Here is a 17,373-nt window from a genome sequence, read left to right as displayed (position 1 = left end):
GAGACTGTAAAAGTGCAATAGGACAGATGCATACAATAGAGTTTGGGGAGCCTGTGGGAAACAGTGCAAGCTACTGAAGAATGGAGAATCTGGGAAGATTTACCTGCTGGAGGATGTGGTGTTTGAGCAGAGTCGGGGAAGAATGATCAGGCTCTAATTGGCAAGTGCTGGAAGCAGAGGAAACTACAGGGTGTGTGTAGAGCGGTGCAGAGCGGTCTGTCTGAGGACAAGGACAAAAATGTTCTTCACCATTCTCCTTTGGCATAAACAGTAGAGTTGAAGTATCTTCAAATATTACTAGCACCAATGTGAATTAAATACTTCTTTTTAGGGCAATCACAAACACGAAATGTTGTGTAGAACATTACACATTTGTGAAGCAATGGGAATAGCTGAAAATTAATTTGTAATGCACATCCATTTTTTTTAAACCCATATGTAGAGACATTAAAATCTGCTTACAAAAGACAAATGGTCTTGTTTCAAGATAGCTGACTGAACTAAAACTCTAATTTGAAGCTATTATGATGCCCTTTTAACAATGAACCAAATGTGGTTTCAATCAAGTTCAACTCCTTGGAAATTTAGGCACAAATTTAATTCCTACCAATTTTATTTAATTCAACAAATCGAGTGCATTCTTGGTGCCAGACACTGTCCTAGCTATTGGGCATGCAAAGAATTGCAAATAGTGGTTCCAGCCCTCAAGGAATTCAATCTAGTATGGCAACAGATAGTTATGCAAATTTCTGTAATCAGAATGAAAAAACAGAGGTACTAAGTGCACTGTGAATACAGAAACTGGCCAGGGAGGACAGGAATGGGATTCCTTTACAGCGACCCCAGGAAGCAGCATCACAATCATGGCAGAAGTCAGTCAATGGGATGTGAAGGGAGGGTGGCCAAGACGAATTATGGAGACACATTAGTTCTATCTAGTGCTGGACCAGACCACAGGGCTGGCTAGCTAAGGAAGTCAGAGTTGAAGGGAGCTGGAAAGAGTTCTGGAAAGTTCCCATGGCTCTGAACCTGGTCTCTGTAATCCTATGTTCAGTTGTCATGAAACCAGAGATGGACACCATGGATGGCAATAATAATAATAGCTAACAGTTTCTGTGTATCCTCTCCATGCCAAGCACTTTAATATAAAAGTATTAAATCTAGACTTGTAGTTTTCAGTCCCCAGGAACGTATTTTCCCATTCTTTCTTGCGGTAGAATATGTGCCTTTCCCACTACAGACAATATTTTTCAGACTTTCCTGTAGTTTAATGTGACTGTGACTTAGTTTTCACCAATAGAATGTGAGTAGAATATGGGCAACTTACACACGGCACTTCCCTGAAGGAGTGCCCTTCACGTCCTCTCTCCCCCTCTCCTCTGGCTGGGGCTCTGATGTGGTATCTGCTTCTGGGGAGAGTGGACAACACCCTGGAGAGAGAACCTGGGCCCCTGGACGGCTCTGTGGAGCACTCACTTCCTCTTGCTACTGCCTCCTGCTGCTAGCACCTCTCCTTTACTGTGGCGAAAGATCAAACGTGCACAAAAGAAAAACAATATTGCTAGAGTTATGTCTGAGTTAAGAAAAGATAGGCCACAGACGGGGACTTGTGACAGACTCTCATATATAAACTATGCATGCTTCAGTGAAGAGATTATATAAGAATTATTATTGGCTTGTTTGGAAAACTTTGTTGTTTCCATCCTGGTTTCCAGCAAAGTTTCAAATGACTGAGGTTACCTATTAAGTGTCCTCCAGGTGGGAGAAAGCTCATTGTATCAAGCAAAGGCAGATTCGTTCAACAGTTTGTGAGGATTTGCTATGTGTCAGAAACCAAAGATGGACACACACACACACACACACACACACACACACACAATCTACCCCCTTGAGATGTTTGTTGACCGGTGGGAAGGAAGATGTGCAAATATAAAAGCAGTATTGAGAGAAAAGTATCAGTTAATGCTCTTGGTTGCAGCAAACAAAAATCTGACTCAAATTGGTTTAAAAGAAAAAAAAAAAGATCATTTACAGGCTTATGTAAATGATCAAGAGTTCACCGTGTCTGCTGTTGTCCCTGCCTGGAGTCAGGATCCTCTGCTCTCCCTCAGGAATAATCTCCTTCAGTCTCCTTTCCAGTCCAATCTTTACGAAAGTGGCTGTCACTTTCCTTCATTCACCCAACTATTTATTGGGCAGTGAAGCTGGGCAGTGAAGATACAGGGGTTTAGAGGCAAAGGGTCTTTCCTCAAGAAGCTTACATTCTAGGTGGAGACAGACAATAAACAATTAGATAAATGAGGTAATTATTGGCTTTGGCAAGTTCTAGGAAGGGAAAAACCGTTCACTATGTAGTCCCTAGTGGAGGCTGACATTGGATGAAGTGGAAAAAAGGCCTTAAGTTGACAATTTAGTGGAGACCTGAGAGAATGAACACTGTAAGTAGAGGCAATAGCAAATACAAAGGCCTTGAGGTGGAAAGGGATTGGATGGGGGTGGGAGGTGGGCCACAGGAAGGAGAGAGGTGGCTACAGCGCAGGGAGAGGGAGATTGGAGTAGGATGAGCCTGAAGAAGTTGGAAGGAGCCCGGCTGTGGGATAACCCCCAGGCATCAAAGAGTCTGGATTTTATTCTACATAGGATGAAATGTTTGCTTTAAAAGGAATTTCCTGGCTACTATATGGATAAAGCGTAAAGTTAAATTCAAGACTAGATGGACCTCAAGGTCTCTGTCCACAGCAATCCATGACAGGCTCCACAGGGTACCCAGGAGCCCTACCGGTAACCGGTTATCAGTGGTGTCTAACAGAACTTCCTGCAAAGATGTAAATGTTCCACACCTGTGCTATCCCATCCCACAGCCACTACGTGCCAGTGAAACTAGGCTAGTGTCACTGAGGAACTGGATTTTTAATTTTATTCCATTTAAATTAATTTGCTTAAATTTACGGAGCCACATGTGGCTAATGGCTATTGTACTGGGCTGCGCAAAGCAACACTGAGCACCGGGTGTCTGAGGGTTTCTACTTTGAATCCCAAAGCCAGGGCCTCCCTAAAGGGTGAGAGAGTAAAAGCTATGTTAATTCCTAAACGCTACCCCCTCTGGGCGTTCAGTTTGGCAAGATGGAGCGGCTCAGGAGGCAAGCTGAGCTTCATTTAGGCACCGGGGAGGCACGTGCACACGGTTACGAGGCGCTCCACGCGCGTCCTCAGAGGAAGCCCCGCACTGCGAACAAAGGTTCGGGGACCTCTCTTTCCAGAACGCAGGAGCCTGGCGCTCTCGCGGCTGCGGTTGAGGTCCAGCCATTGGAAGGAGGGGAACAGTGGACCGCAGCAACTCGCCCCGCCTGCCACATCAGCTCTGGGCGCAGCACAGGTGGGCTGGGGAAGGAAGGGATCGAGGCAAGCCACTGAGCGAGGCTGGAGGTGCGGGGGGGCCCTTCGCTGAGCAGTTGCCTCTTCCTCGCGGGGATGGGGGCGGGGATGGCGCGGGAGGTCAACCGCACCGGATCTGCTTCCTGGGCTTGCTTTCGCTTTGCCGGGGGTTTGGCGAGGCCTGCGCACCGCAAGCGAGCCGGGAGAGCGGCGCAGGTGGCCGCCGAGGAGGGGCGGAGGCTAGCGCCTTTCACCCTTCCCGACCCTCTGCTCTTTACCCGAGGACGCAGCCTCGGCTCAGACTCGGTGCCCTGAGGCGCGCGTGGTTCGTGGTTGGCCGTCAGGCGCCCCTGACCTTGGTTTCTCCCCGGTGCCAGGTCTGCGCAAGGACCATGGGCGCCGCGCTGGGCACGAGCGCACGGCTGGCGCCCCTGCGGGGCCGGGCCTGCGGCGCCGTCCCGCGCTGGGCGCCCTCTGCACCCGCCCGAGGCTGCCACTCCAAGCCCGGCGCGGCGCGCCCGGTGCCCCTGAAGAAGCGCGGTTACGATGTTACCAGGAACCCGCATCTCAACAAGGTAACGGTCCGGGAGGGCAGGGTGGCCCTGGGGCTGGCGGGGAGGGGCGCCCCGCCCCCTGGGTCTGGGTTGGATCTTCCCAGGCGCCCTTCCAGCGGTTTTCCATTTTTGCCTTGCAGAGGCTTGGTGTAACTCGCTTCGGCCCACCCCCCCCCCCCCCCCCCCACTTTTCTGCGTGGAAAGAGGTGACCAGTCATGTAGGGGGGCTTATTTCTTCTACAGGAACAATAAAAACCGGGTTGATATCCTCGTGGCCCGTACGACCTGGTGTCAGATCTTCCCCTGAAGCTTACTAATTCTGTTGGTCTTGGGCAGTTCATTTAACCTCTGTCAGGTTCATGTTTTCTTATCTGTAAATGAGAGACAGTTGTCTCCTGCGTGTTGTGAGACGTAAAGGGAAAATGGAGGCAGAATTCTTAGCACGGTGACTGATACCCAGTGAGAACAAATGTCGACTAAGGTTGTAATTATTATTCTGAGTTAAGGTTAATTTGAGAGTGGGAATAAGGAAGTCTAGAATTAAAGAACTTTTAGACCTTGACGGGGCATCAGAGAGCCTAACTCAAATCTCTCCTTTTACAGATGAGGAAACAAAACAAAGGGAACTAGCTCAAGGTCACGAGCTAGTTAGTTCTGGTTCTGCCACTGGAATCCAGAACATGGTGCTTAAGAGCACACGCATTTGTTTCTGGAAGTAGAGTTTAGTATCACTGGTGGTAAAACCCTGGAAGCAAGACACTTAGGTTTGAGGCCTGTCTCCCGACACCTCCTCAGATTAATTTGGGCATCTCATTTACTGTCTACAGGGTTCAGCTTTCTCCTGCTTAAAATGATAGCATGACAGACCACTGTTCCTACCTCATTTGGTTATTGTGACAATTAAATTAATTACTGAAGTTGAAATGGTACTTTAAACTATATAGTGCTTGATAAACAAGTAATTACTACAAAACATTTTTAATAATTTCTTTGACTCAGGATTGTAAAATTCAGGTGAGGAAATACACGTGGAGAGGTGTTTTTGAGAAATAGGAACAATTATACAGATGCTAAATATTGGGTTTATTTCCTGCAGAATTAATAGAAGCTATGAAAAAAAAAATCTTTCCCTATCATGTCACTCTTTGCCTCCTCCAAAAGAGACCTTAAGTCCTTTGTATATTACTACTTTGGGGTATTTAAGGTGTTTTATGAATTTTAATTACTTTGGTAGCAAGTGTTAAAAAAGTCAACTCAAACTGGCGTAAGCAGACAAAAGCCTTCTTTAACTAAATATCTAGAGGAAGGGTTGCAGGCAAGACTTGACCCAGCAGTCCAGATGGCATCTCTAAGGGTGCAGGTGCTTTCTGGCTCTCTGCTTCTGCAATGTCAGCTTTATCCTCAGACTCCATCCAGGGGAGTCTTTAGCCTCAGTGCTGCCAAAATGTCCTATCTCTTTTTTTCACACCACACTGTGCAGGGATAGAAAGACACTTTCTTCTGGTAGAGAAGGATACTTTCTCTGAAGTCTCAAGAAAAGAGTCATCTGTCCCACCAACTCTGATTGAATTCCCTTCCTATTCTCAAACTGATTACCATAACTTAAGTCTGTCAGGGCTCACTCTTAGAATTAAAGATAGAGTTTAAGGTAGTGCCACTCATACCAACTGTTTTAGAGTAAGGGGATGTGGCTTCTGCACAGTAAATCTGTGCACAGTCATCAGATGAAGGAGGGGTTGGGGCTGGAAAGCAAAACAATAAATTCCCACCACAGACTCCAATTGTTTTGACAATATGTGCCTTAGAAGTACTGGCATGTTACCAGTCAGCACTTAACTGCTTTGTGAATAGTTAAAAAAAATAAAAGAAGGTCTTGAATGTCTTCTTTTTTAGCCCTAGGTGTATGACTGCCTAAAAGCACTCTCTCCTTGTCCCTGATATAAATTTTTTCTTCCTAAATAATATAAATGGGACGTTGTCCATAAAGCTAGTGGGCCTGACCCTTTCATAATATTTAAGATCTTTTTGTATATCCTTGAAGTCAGGTGATGCTGGTCTGGGGTGAGGAAGGTATCTGGGGTGATGCAGAGGGAGTCTGTTGGCACCCCCCATTCACCCTTGGGGAGGGTGGGAGGAGCAGCAACAGAAGGAACAGCACTGCAGGGCGCTGCTGCTGACACCCTTCACTTCCCCCTGCAGGGCCCCCCCCCCCCCTTGCTGTCCCGCTGACCTCCAGCACTCTGAGACTCTCCAGGGAAGGCTTGAAGCGTGCACTTTCCATCAGCCAGATGGGGAGACTTGCTGACTTAAACAGAACTGAGGTTATCACTGAGAAAATAAGAGGAAGGCAGCTTGGAAGGGAGCTGCACTTAGTGGGCGGGTCTGTGGGTGGATTTTGTTTTTTTTTTTTTGCTAGACGATGAGCTCCTCCAGGGCAGGGGCTGAGTTTCATGCATTTGTGGCTGGCGTGGGGTATTTCCTGAAGGATCTAGCAAGGCCATGAACATGAAAATTAGCATTACATTCTTGGAATGTGTTTACAAGGTTCTTTTTAATTTTTAACTTTATTTTTTTAATTGAAGTATAGTTGACATATGATATTCCATTAGTTTAAAGTGTGGTTGTTGCCAGAGGCGAGGTGAGTGGCGTTGGGGATGGGTGAAATAGGTAAAGGAGGTTAAGAGGTACACATTTCCAGTTGTAAGATAAATAAGTCACGGGGATGTAGAGTATAGCATAGGGAATGTGTTCGCTAGATTTGCATCCCAGTTTAGATAGGTCAGGAGAGGCATTTAAGAAGAAGCTTGAGGGCAGCACATTGTTGGGAGATGGAATTCTCTAGGAGAAGAGCTGCTGAATGGGCCAAGTATCACTGCTGTTCTGGAATGACTGGGTCTGGTTCCAGCTCTGTCATAATCTGCCCGTGTGATCTGTGATGAGTTCATGAGCCCCTCTGCCCATGTCGCACCACTGCTCTGAGGATCATGGGAGATACCTGTGAAATCATTTTGCAAACTGAAAGAAACGAAATATTTAATGATCATGTTGACACTCCAGAGGTGGGGGTGGAGGGGCCCTTAGAAATGACCTAGTCTGCAGGTTTTCAGATCACGGGTCACAAATTTTGGAACATGAAGTTAAGCTTAGTGGGTCTAACCAGCATTTTTATTTTAAAGAAATAGGTTAGAATAGAATTTAAAAAGAGCAAATGCATTAAACTTCATAAAGAAAAGTGTTAAGTCACCACGTGAAAAACCAGTTTTCACTATGGATTGTTGTAAAGAAAAAAAGTTTTTGAAAATCATTGTTCTCATTCAGTTCCACAGTTTCAGATGGAGGGACAAGCTGAGAAGGTAAGCCCAGAGAGATCATCATGGTTGCAGAAGTGGATAGAAGCAGCCTGCCTTCTGATTTTCAGTCCACTGAATAGCAATGACAATTCTCATTTACATCTGCTTTGGCTGATTTAGGCATATTCCTAATAATGACAGAATTAGAACTAGAGGATTCTGAGTTCCCTATTGGAGTCTAGGTTTTCTAAGTGATGCAAATTCAATGGTACGTCAATTTCTGTTTCTTTTTTTTTTACTACCATTTATACTTTTCTTGTTAAGATTTATGTAAGGACCTCTTCTATTACCCATTGACAGTGGCAACAGGGCAGATATTTGATACATATTACAAGATGTCAGCTGTATTTTACTTATATTAAATAGGTAACTATCAACCCCTATTTATAGGGCTGTCTTCATAGGCAGGTTTTCATCCCCATTCTATTCAGGTAGCAAGTGGGCCTTCAGAACATTTCTGGCCTCACCTTTACCGGTACCCTCTTTTGGGAGGGGCCTTCTTATTCCCTGCTCCCATACTAGATTCCAGTCCCTGCATTCATCTTATCTCTCTGTTTGTTTCCTTTTGGCACTGAGCACCCTGTGATAATGGCTGGTTGGTGTTCCACACTAGGCCCTGAGCACCATGCAGACAGGCTGTTTTGTCGCATGGTGTTCTCTGTGTCTGACTTGAGATGCCCAATGAATAGATGCTCTTTAATGATCTCAATGGAGTTATGACCCCTTTCCTCTCAACTTTATTAATCCTAGTGCTGCTACTTTGCAGGTACCCTAATGCTCTTGTTGCCCGGACAAATGCCTGCCAGCAGCCTGTTTGGAGGACCCTTACCTCCCCAGACTTAAGGGCATTTCACTGAAGGTATACATTATTTCTTGGAGTGCATCAGCGTCCTCCCTTGACCCGTATGCCAGCAGTGACTTTCGCCGTAAACTTCCACCAGCCCTCCACCTGCCTCTCTGCAGTTTTTTCTCTTGAGCTTGATGGGAAAGAACGAGTGAGAAGGGTCCTTAGTCAAATTACCATGATTATGTGCCAGCACATTTCATGCAGCATTCAGAGACTGCAGGGCCCTGCAGATGACCACCTTCCTACGTGGACCTGATGCATGTAGGTTAGTGAGCGTGTCAAGGTTTGGTGGCCAGTGCTGCAGCATTTCAGCTGAATCTCTTGTGTCTTCAGTGGTGAGTCCTTAGGTTCTCACACAGCTAGGATTTGCCTTTGGTTAAGCTGTGTGTTTTTATTTGGTGCCAGCTTAGAACTTGATCTTGCCTCCTTTGCGTGAGGGGAGCCGGTGCCATACTTGGCTCACCAATCAATCAGGAGATGATGGCTGGGTCATATGGGCATTTGGAAGTTTGTTGGTGATGCTGTTTCCTGCACCCAACGCAGAAAACATCATGTGTCTTCGTGAGGCCTCTGCTTTGGACAGGATGTTGACTTGGGCACCCCTGATTGACAGAGAAGCAGTGGGTTAGGAAGTCAACACTATTTCCATTAGCAGCAGTTCACTCTACACTTGAGCTTCGTGTGCAGTGACTCAGGACATTGAAGCTCAACTATCATTCCAATATTTTAAGAACAAACAAGCAGAGGCAGGTTGGAATTAAATCCCACCTTGTTGGCTACCGTTCTGGCTTCATGAGATTGAAAGCATTTGCTGTTAGGGCTTCGTGCTTGTAATGGCTGACAGAACCCGTTATTAGTCTGGCTAAAGGTTAGGCAATTGTAACGAAGCAAACCCAATATGGAGGCTTAAACAAGACAGAGGGTAGGTCTGTCTTATAAACAAGTTGGGATGGACGATTGCAGGTTGGGGATGTGGCTTAATTTTATTTTTCTCCATCTTCAGCATCCATCTTACGTTTCATGGTCCACGATGGCTGCTCTGGCATCTGCCGTCAGTTCCTTACAGAAGCCGGAGGGAAGGAGAAGTGTCTTTCAAGGGCACAGATTGAACATGGCAGATATCTCCACTCACGTTCAGCATCCCTACTACCACCAGCCTCGTTCAGTCCATCATCCCATGTCTAGATTTTGCAGGAGCCTCCTCATCGGTCTACCACCTTCCAGTCTTATTTCTTCCGATTCTTAACCCCATCTTGAGAGGCTAAAACTTGCACACATCCTCAGCCACTCTCTTTCTTTCACACCCCATAGCCAGTCAACCAGATAGTTCTGTTGCTGGAATCCAACCCCTGCTTACCATGGGTCCCACCCTGACCTAAGCCACCAACATTCCTTGGCTGGATAAACGGCAGCCTCCTAGCTGGCGTCCTGGCTACCACCTGAGCTCCTCTTATTTGCTCTGCGCACAACAGCCAGTGTGATCCTTTTAAAACTGTTTGGTCACGTCGCTCTTCTGCTCAAACCCCACAAAGTCAGAGTCCTTAGAACACCTTGGGTGATTTGACCCTCTCTGACCTTGTCTTTGCTACTCCCCAGCCTCACTCACTGCCCAAACCAGCTGGCCTCCTCGATGTTCCTCACACACTGTAAGCATGCTCCTGCTTCAAGTCTTTGCAGTGGCTGTTCCCCCTTCCGTGAACACACGTCCCCTCCATAGCCACATGGCCATCCCCTCGTGTTCTTCAGGGCATCTCCCTGTCGCAGTGAGACCTACTCTGCCCACCAGATGCAGTTGTGAATGTCCTTCAATTTTCCTGGTCCTCCTGAACGTGGTCTACTTTCCTCCATGGTGTTTGATATTTCCTAATGTACTATTTAATGACCTCACCTAATATATCTCTTGTTTATTGTTTGTATTTCCCCACTATCACGTAAGCTCCGTTAAGACAGGCATTTTTGTCATATTTGTTCATTGATGTATCCAAGCTACTCAGAACAGTGGCTGGCCCATACTTAGTGCTCAGTAAACAGTTATTGGATGAGTGAGTCATTCAGAGACACTAAGAATCTGCTAAGATTCCTTCCTTTCACCTCCCTTTTCACCAAAGCCCCCATCTTTCACCCTGTGTCTCTGCTCCCCCAAGGATCTGCTTGTGTAGTGTGTATATGCCCAGGATCACCTCTATCTGGAGTGTAGATCACTATGATCTTCTCTATGGCCCACTATTGCTATGACCCGTCTCTAACACAGGGGTGGCATTCTTATTCTGTGTCCTATTTCACAGTTTGCCTGCATATCATTAGTTATCTTCTAGAGGCAAAATGTTTAGTTTCATGTAATAAAATGTTAACCTAGGAACCCTGCCACCTGTTCTAAAAATGATTGTAAACAGCGACCTCTAGATCTTGGAAATAGTGACACTGGAGGGCACGTCCCATACAGAAATACGTGTTGTCTGGCTCAGACTTGAACCAGCTGGCATCTCAGCCAGTCCAGCTCTCTGGGCTGTCTGTGTGGAGTGTCTGTGGATACATTTCCAGGTTCATCTCCAGTCTCCCTGTTTATAGTTTCTCTTGGTTCCCTTGGACCTTTGTAGGTTCTGGGGTTACGGCTTTATTTTACTTTGCATTTTTGCCATTGCTACCAAAGGTTTCTTTTATCATCTACCCTCTTCTTTCCAGATGCCCATTTTGTGGCGAGGGGGAGAAAAGGGCCTTTCATTCCTATGGCCGTTGCAGAGGGATCACTAATGTGCAGCACTTTTGTTTGTAAGGACATGGACTGTTGTCCGCTTCCAAAACTTCACTTTGATGTGTGAAAAGTACATTGGGAAATCCTTTGGGGTGATGTCTGACTGCGTCTCTGATGCAGAACACAAAAGATGCTCTATGACGGTGTGATGAAAATCTGAGGGATACCCTACAGTTGGGGAGCTGAGGTCAGCGGTTAAAAGCATGCATTCATTCTGTACCCAAACGGTTGCCTGGCAGCCTGCTTAAAACACAGTTCCGACCAAAAGGGACACAGTAAAGAGTAAAATGTACCAGTCATTTGAGGAGAGGGATATTTGATGGAAAGATCGTCAGCTTTGAGGAACTTGAATAAGAGAAAATCAAAGCTGCATTTGCTTTTAGAAGTTTTACTGAAAGCTGGAGGGACTGTAGAGTTGAATTGAATGATTAGCAACTTGAGAATATTTTTTTTTTAAAGCATTTTGTCTGGATTCTGCACTGTTGTTGGCTAGTATCTACATGAAGCCCACAGCACACTTGGTCCTGAAACGTACTCCCCTAAGGTGTGGGACTCTGGAGAGGGCAGACCCTGCTGGGTCCTTTGTTTTGTTTTGTTTTGCTCTTTCAGAAAACAGAAGGACAGAGCCACTGTCTGCACAAGTTCGTATCTCTCCTGAGTTGCTGAGGTGTCCTGTGACTTTCCCAGTAGGAGAAAGAAAGGAAGCCAAGTGCCTTCATTGTGTAAGGGGGAGCTGGGTCTCCACTTACACTAGACAGTCTCTATTCCCTCTTTCTCTGGTTTCTGAAGGAGGTGTTGAGTTTTCCAAGCCAGGTTCCTACTGTACCGAATTTCCTTCCATAGTGGAGTGCCTTGTGGAGGGGATTCAAGTAATAATTAAATGAGCTAGAATTTTTTTAGGGCATACAGTGTGCCCAGAATTGTTCTAAGCAGTTTTTATGATTAACACGTTTCATGTAATACCACAACCTTGTGAAGCACGCTGTTATTTTACAGATGAGGAAATGGAGGCACAAGGAGGTTGGCTGAGTTAGCTAACTTGCCCACGGTCATGCAAGTCATAATGGCAGAGCTGGGTCTTGAACCCAGGCCATCTGGTTATAGGCCCGCATCCTCTACCAACCCTGCCCTCCTGCATGATGCACAGCCACCTCCGGGCTGCACGTGCCCTCTCACTTGAGGCTGGCACATGGAGTCTGATGCTCTGGGGTCTTGCCAGGCACTAACAGGGTACTCCGTGTCCTGGAACCTCTAACAAACTGTTACCACCTCCACTGGCTCTGTTAGATCAGACTCTGGGAATTGGAAGGAACTTTAAAGATCACTGGATGCCTTCTCTTCACCCTTTAAATGTGTGTAATTTCCCAAAGACTCGTTTGTGTATCAAATTTATTCAATCAACATTTGCTCAGTATCTTTTATGTTTTAGGCAGTGGAAATCCAAGGTGAATACCACCTTCTTTTGCCTTCAGGGAGCTTACCATGTAAGAGGGGTGATGGTGGGACCAGTTAGTAAGCAGGAAGTTGAATTCAGTAGGTCAGTGTAATGAGAGGCGCATGGGTATTAGGGCTCTTCAGGGCTACCTCTGCCACACTGCCTTCCTTAATAATGCCACATGGAAGCTACACATTCATCCTTTATACTCCTTTGGCGTTTAGCTCATGCAGTCATGGCTGTTTTCCACATTTGGCCTCAGTATACCTTTATAGTATGCATGATTGTCTCCATCTTGATATCATTTTCAGATCCAGAGCCATGTCTGAGGCATCATGTGCCCAGCTACAAAGCCTTCTTCATAGTACCCTCTACAACCATTAATTATATGAATCACTTTCACATTCCCTCCTGGACAGGTAAGAAATTACTATGGTGAAGACTGATGGTATACAATCCCATCTCCTGTCTCTTCTAAAAAGATGGCGACAATGTAAATCCTATTTAGATCTCTCCATGGGACTTGGAGGATTTTGAAAGCCAGTAGAAATGTGTTATTCTGGTCATATACATTTTGAAAATCCATTTCTTTAAGAGAGTCTTCTGCTCTGATGCTGTGCCAGATGCACGTCATCTAAAGAATAGCACCTTTATGATGAAATTTTTTATTCTCATCCTTGAGGCCGCTTTAAAGACATTAGATTTAAACCCGCTAAAACTAACAACAGGTTAAAGGATTTTGGAGGCTGAGGGGAAGTAGTCAGCTCAAATCGATTGCCTGTGGTTTTCTAGGGGTATGGCCTGGACCAGGTAGTAGGCAGGAGAGCACACAGGCTACAGTCTAGGAATTCGGAGTCAAGGTTGTAGTTCCACCTCTGTCATTCACTACATTTGGGATCTTGGGAATGCCACTTCATTTCTCTAAGCCTCAGTTTCTCATTTTGGAAGGGAGATGATAATAAAATATAGCTACTTCACAGGGTACTCCAATGATTAAATGAAATAATATATGTCAAGCACATTGTAAGTGCTCAGTTAATTATGTCTCAGTTAATCCATGTCTCTGAAGCTTCTGCTCCGTTCCTAACACAAGGCATCACACCATAGGCTGCGGACCTACCCTCTTAGAGAATCCATTCTGAAGGAGAAGGGAAGGCCAAGAGATCCAAATTCATTTTCCATTGGCAGGGATACAACCGATTTGGGCAGAGGTTTGATAAGAGAGGAATGAGTCAGGGAAGAGGCAGGTTGGGTGGAGACGTTATGATAATTTCTCTGTACTTGACGGAGCTTAAATTGGATGATCTAGATGTTTGCCTCAAAGAAACTTGAATAAAAATGTCTGTGGCAGCAGAAAACTCAAGAGCCGTGTGAAGAGCTCGTACTTCTGGAAGTTGAGACTGGGGTGGAAGGGAGTGGCCACCATCAAACCCTGCAGGAATCTCAGGATTTTGTCCCAACATCTTGGCACATTCTAACGAAGCATTTAAAAATGAACTCTGAAAAACAAACCCAAACTTAGCAGATCTGTTTATCTGCCAGTCCATCGGTCTCTGTCTGTCTCTAACACTCTGTCTCAGGAGGTTATGATATCAAGACAGCAAGACAAGAGAATGTCTGCTATGGTAGTTGAGCATAGAAGTTAAAATGTTGCTTCAAATTCAGCTAAATTGGTCACAGCCCACTTCACCAAGCTGGCAGCCAGACTGGGCAGAGTTTAAGAGACTCCTACAATCTCCATATACTCTGCTGTGGGTCATTAATGAATAATTGCATAAAAACATTTTAAATGAGGCTCTGTTAGAACTCAGGATGAGCATCCCTCAAAAGACTAATAGGTCATCTTGTCCAGCCCTCCATCTCTGAGCAGTTACCATGATTTTACAGGTAAGGTTTCAAAGGCCCAGAGGGGCTGGATGTCCTGCCCAGGGAGTGAGTTGAGGTTGGTGTCTGTCCCTTTGACCTGCTGCCTTTGTCTGCCCTCCTAAAATAGTGCCTGAGTCAGCCCCATCGACTATGCAGCATGCCTTTGAGTCTCTCCATAGAAAGGGGATGCTTTGATATTGAACATGGACATATGCTGGGTGTCCATTTGTGAAGGAAGAGTAGGCCTGCTCCTGATTCCCACCTTCATTTCAGGTTTTGTGTCTTTCTCTGCAGTAACGTGATCATGAAGACAAAACAGCTGACAGAGAGCTTAGCCCTAATGTCATGCTCTCCCTTCTTATCTCTTTTATTTTTGGTCTTTTCCACGCCATCATTGTTTGTTTTGACTGGTGAAATCACTTCAGGTCATAGAACAGTGAACAACGATGCTGTTGCCCCCTGATAAAGCAGGCATGGATATGGTGTGGGGAAAAAACCCTGTTAACAGCCATTTTTAGAAACAGGCTTTGAAATCTGTCCATCAGAGCTGGAAGATTTCCACTGTTTTCACACTCCAGGAGCTGGCAGGAGCTTCTCCTCATGTCTCAGAAGCCTCAGGAGCTGCCTGGCCATGCCTGTGGGAGATGACAGCATGGGTGTGGGTGCGCATCCTGCCGTGGGGCACTGGGAGGGAGGGCCTGCAGGGCGGAGATGTAGTCCTGCCTCCAGGAATTGGCCCAGGCTGGAGGCCCTTGAGCATCATGGGCTGTTCCTTTGTTGACTGAGCTGTTTGGCATTCTCTGACCTCCTACCAGTCAACTGGATACCGAGTCAGCTCCCTCCTCCGGGACTCATAATTGCTGGAGTAATAATATTAGAAACAATAATAATGAACACTTAGATAATGCCTGCCCTTCCAGATACTTTTATAGATGCCTTACATATATTATCGCCAAGCAGAGAAAAAATTGTGAAGTAAACTTTTCCTGTAGCTGTCTATAGAGAAGGACAGCAAGTAAATAAAAGTATACAGATGGTTATTAGTGGTAGAGATGAAATAAACAGGGCACAATGTGAGAGCATAACAGAGGGTTGACTTCAATGGTGAGGGAAGACCTCTTAAGGAGGCGATATTTGAGAAGGTTCCTAAAGAAAGAGGAGCCAACCAGAGGAGAAGCCAGGGTAAAAGTGATTGGGGCAGAGGGAACAGCTCGTGCAGAGTCTGGAGGCAGCAAGCAGCGTGGAAGGCCGGGTGCTGAGCCCTGACATAATGGAGTCCAATGGGAGTGTAACGAACAAGGCAGGGGGAGGTGCGGGCCTTACCTAAAATCAGGGTGGAGAGGACTCGGGGGCCAGAGCATGCAGGGTCGTGGAGTCTGGCTGCCGGGTTTCATTCTCTGTACAACAGGGCACTCTTACATGATTCTAAGCGAGGAAGTGATGGGATTGGATTTACGTGAATGAACGGTCTCTCTGGTTGCCCTCAGGTTGGAGGGCAAGAGTGGAAGCAGGAAGACCACTAGAGGTGACTGCAGCAGTGGGAGCGAGAGAAGACAGGGCTGGCACGTGGGTGATGGGGTGGAGGGCAGAGGAGAGAAGTGGCTGGGTTGGAAATCGAGTTTGAAGGTGGACTGGATGGGACATGACCCTGTGTCCTTCTTCAGATTGACCAGGACTCCATCTGCACAAATTTCCCTGTCATGCCACCCAAGCTCAAGGCAGCTGCTGCTATAGTTGGTGGTGATACTTCCCATACTTCCTCAGCACACCTCATAATAACAAGGACATAGAAGGCTGGTGTTTTACCTTTGGAAGTGCTTCCTGGTGGGTCATCTCATTTGATGCCCACAAAAACCTTGTGAGGCAGACCATCTGTTTTATAGGGGGCAACACCAGGGCCCAGAGAGCCTAAGTGAATTGCCCAGGTATCCCAGACAATGACAGGCAGCAGTAATGAAGGGATCAATCCAGGTTCTCTGAGACTGTTCACTCGTTTATTAAACAGATATCTGTTGAGCACCTTGTGTGTCCAGGCACTGTGTTGGGTTTGAAAAAGAATGGGTTGAATCAGTCATGATCTTTGTCCTCAGGGAGCTTAGGGTTCAGAGGAAGAGACAGACTTGAAAACCCATAAATGTCATGCAGTATAATAGGTTTTATATTACATTAAAATTGTTATTAGTAATGCCCAAGACATTTTTGCCTTGGTGGGGAGAAGGGTGAAGTTTCTTAAAGTGGATGGCCTTGGATCCTTATATTAAATTATGTAAATAATGTGTGATGTAAAGTAAGAATGGAAATCTGCTCTGACCTCTCTCCTGAGGTGACTACTTAATTTTATCTGTGTCTCAGTGCTAATACCTAAAAGGTATATAGGGATTCCCTGGGCGGACAAGGTGGAGGAAAGGCATCCTGAGCAAATATGGTAGAATGGCATGGCCTGTGAAGAACTGTGGGTGATTCTGAAGGACAGAGTGTGTGGGGTGATGGGGCTGGAGAGCAAGGCAGGGTCAGACATGGGTGGGGGACTAGGGCTGCTGTTGCCTGCTGGAAGAGTTTGATCTTAGTCCTGAAGGGAGGGGGCGCTGGGATGTGATACTGTGGAATTCAGAAAGGCCTAATGTGACAATGGGGAGGCCGACGCATATCTGAGAGGTGCCAAGGAAGCAGAGACTGCATCCATTCCAGAATTCCTTGAGTGCCTAATAGCAGGAGGAGATCAAGATTTATTGTCAATATTCAAAAAAAAAAAAAAAAAAAAAGAAAAGCAATTGGAAACCAAATATTTATCCATCATAAATTTATACAGCTTCACTAGGATATTATATTTCTTTGTCTTTGCCTAGAATTAAACAGAGTAAAACTATTAATACTGGTTATCTAATGCCAGGATCAGAAATTCTGCTTGGCTTAGAATGTTGTGTGTCTTAAACGTTGGAAAATTTTTGTTAAATGCAAGATTTCTGAAAACCTAAAATTCCTTAAGGAGTACTTTGGCACCGGGGGAAATGTGAGGACTTACTGACTTAGCCTTGCTTTTTAAGTGTTTTACTCTGAATATTGGTTGTTCTGATACTGATCCTTGTTCTGATTCTGTTCCCACAAAGCAGTAATCTGGTTATAATTTTATCTCCCAAAGTGGAGAAAAGATCTGACTCACTGAGAACATGGTCATTTTTGTCATGAGGGGACAT

At 45.8% G+C, this 17,373-nt stretch overlaps 1 protein-coding gene across 3 annotated transcripts in view; it reads left to right on the top strand.

Moving 5' to 3' along the window:
• The first annotated feature begins 3,233 nt into the window (after window positions 1–3,233).
• Window positions 3,234–17,373, top strand: part of ME3 (malic enzyme 3) — a 185,358-nt gene continuing 171,218 nt past the window's right edge. The window contains exons 1-2 of one of the 3 annotated variants that reach the window (XM_040489569.1): window positions 3,234–3,376; window positions 3,753–3,950. In XM_040489569.1, coding sequence (XP_040345503.1) covers window positions 3,768–3,950 — 183 coding nt within the window. In that variant the 5' untranslated portion in view covers window positions 3,234–3,376; window positions 3,753–3,767. Of the gene's footprint in view, window positions 3,427–3,752; window positions 3,951–17,373 lie in introns of those variants that run through there. The other 2 variants (XM_040489568.1, XM_040489570.1) reach the window with 2 other exon arrangements.

The sequence above is a fragment of the Herpailurus yagouaroundi genome, unplaced genomic scaffold, assembly GCF_014898765.1.
Source record: "Herpailurus yagouaroundi ecotype Mexico unplaced genomic scaffold, PumYag 180, whole genome shotgun sequence".
In the NCBI taxonomy this organism is placed as follows: domain Eukaryota; kingdom Metazoa; phylum Chordata; class Mammalia; order Carnivora; family Felidae; genus Herpailurus; species Herpailurus yagouaroundi.
Note: the sequence above shows the minus strand (reverse complement) of the source record. Positions and strands in the feature narration are given on the sequence as shown.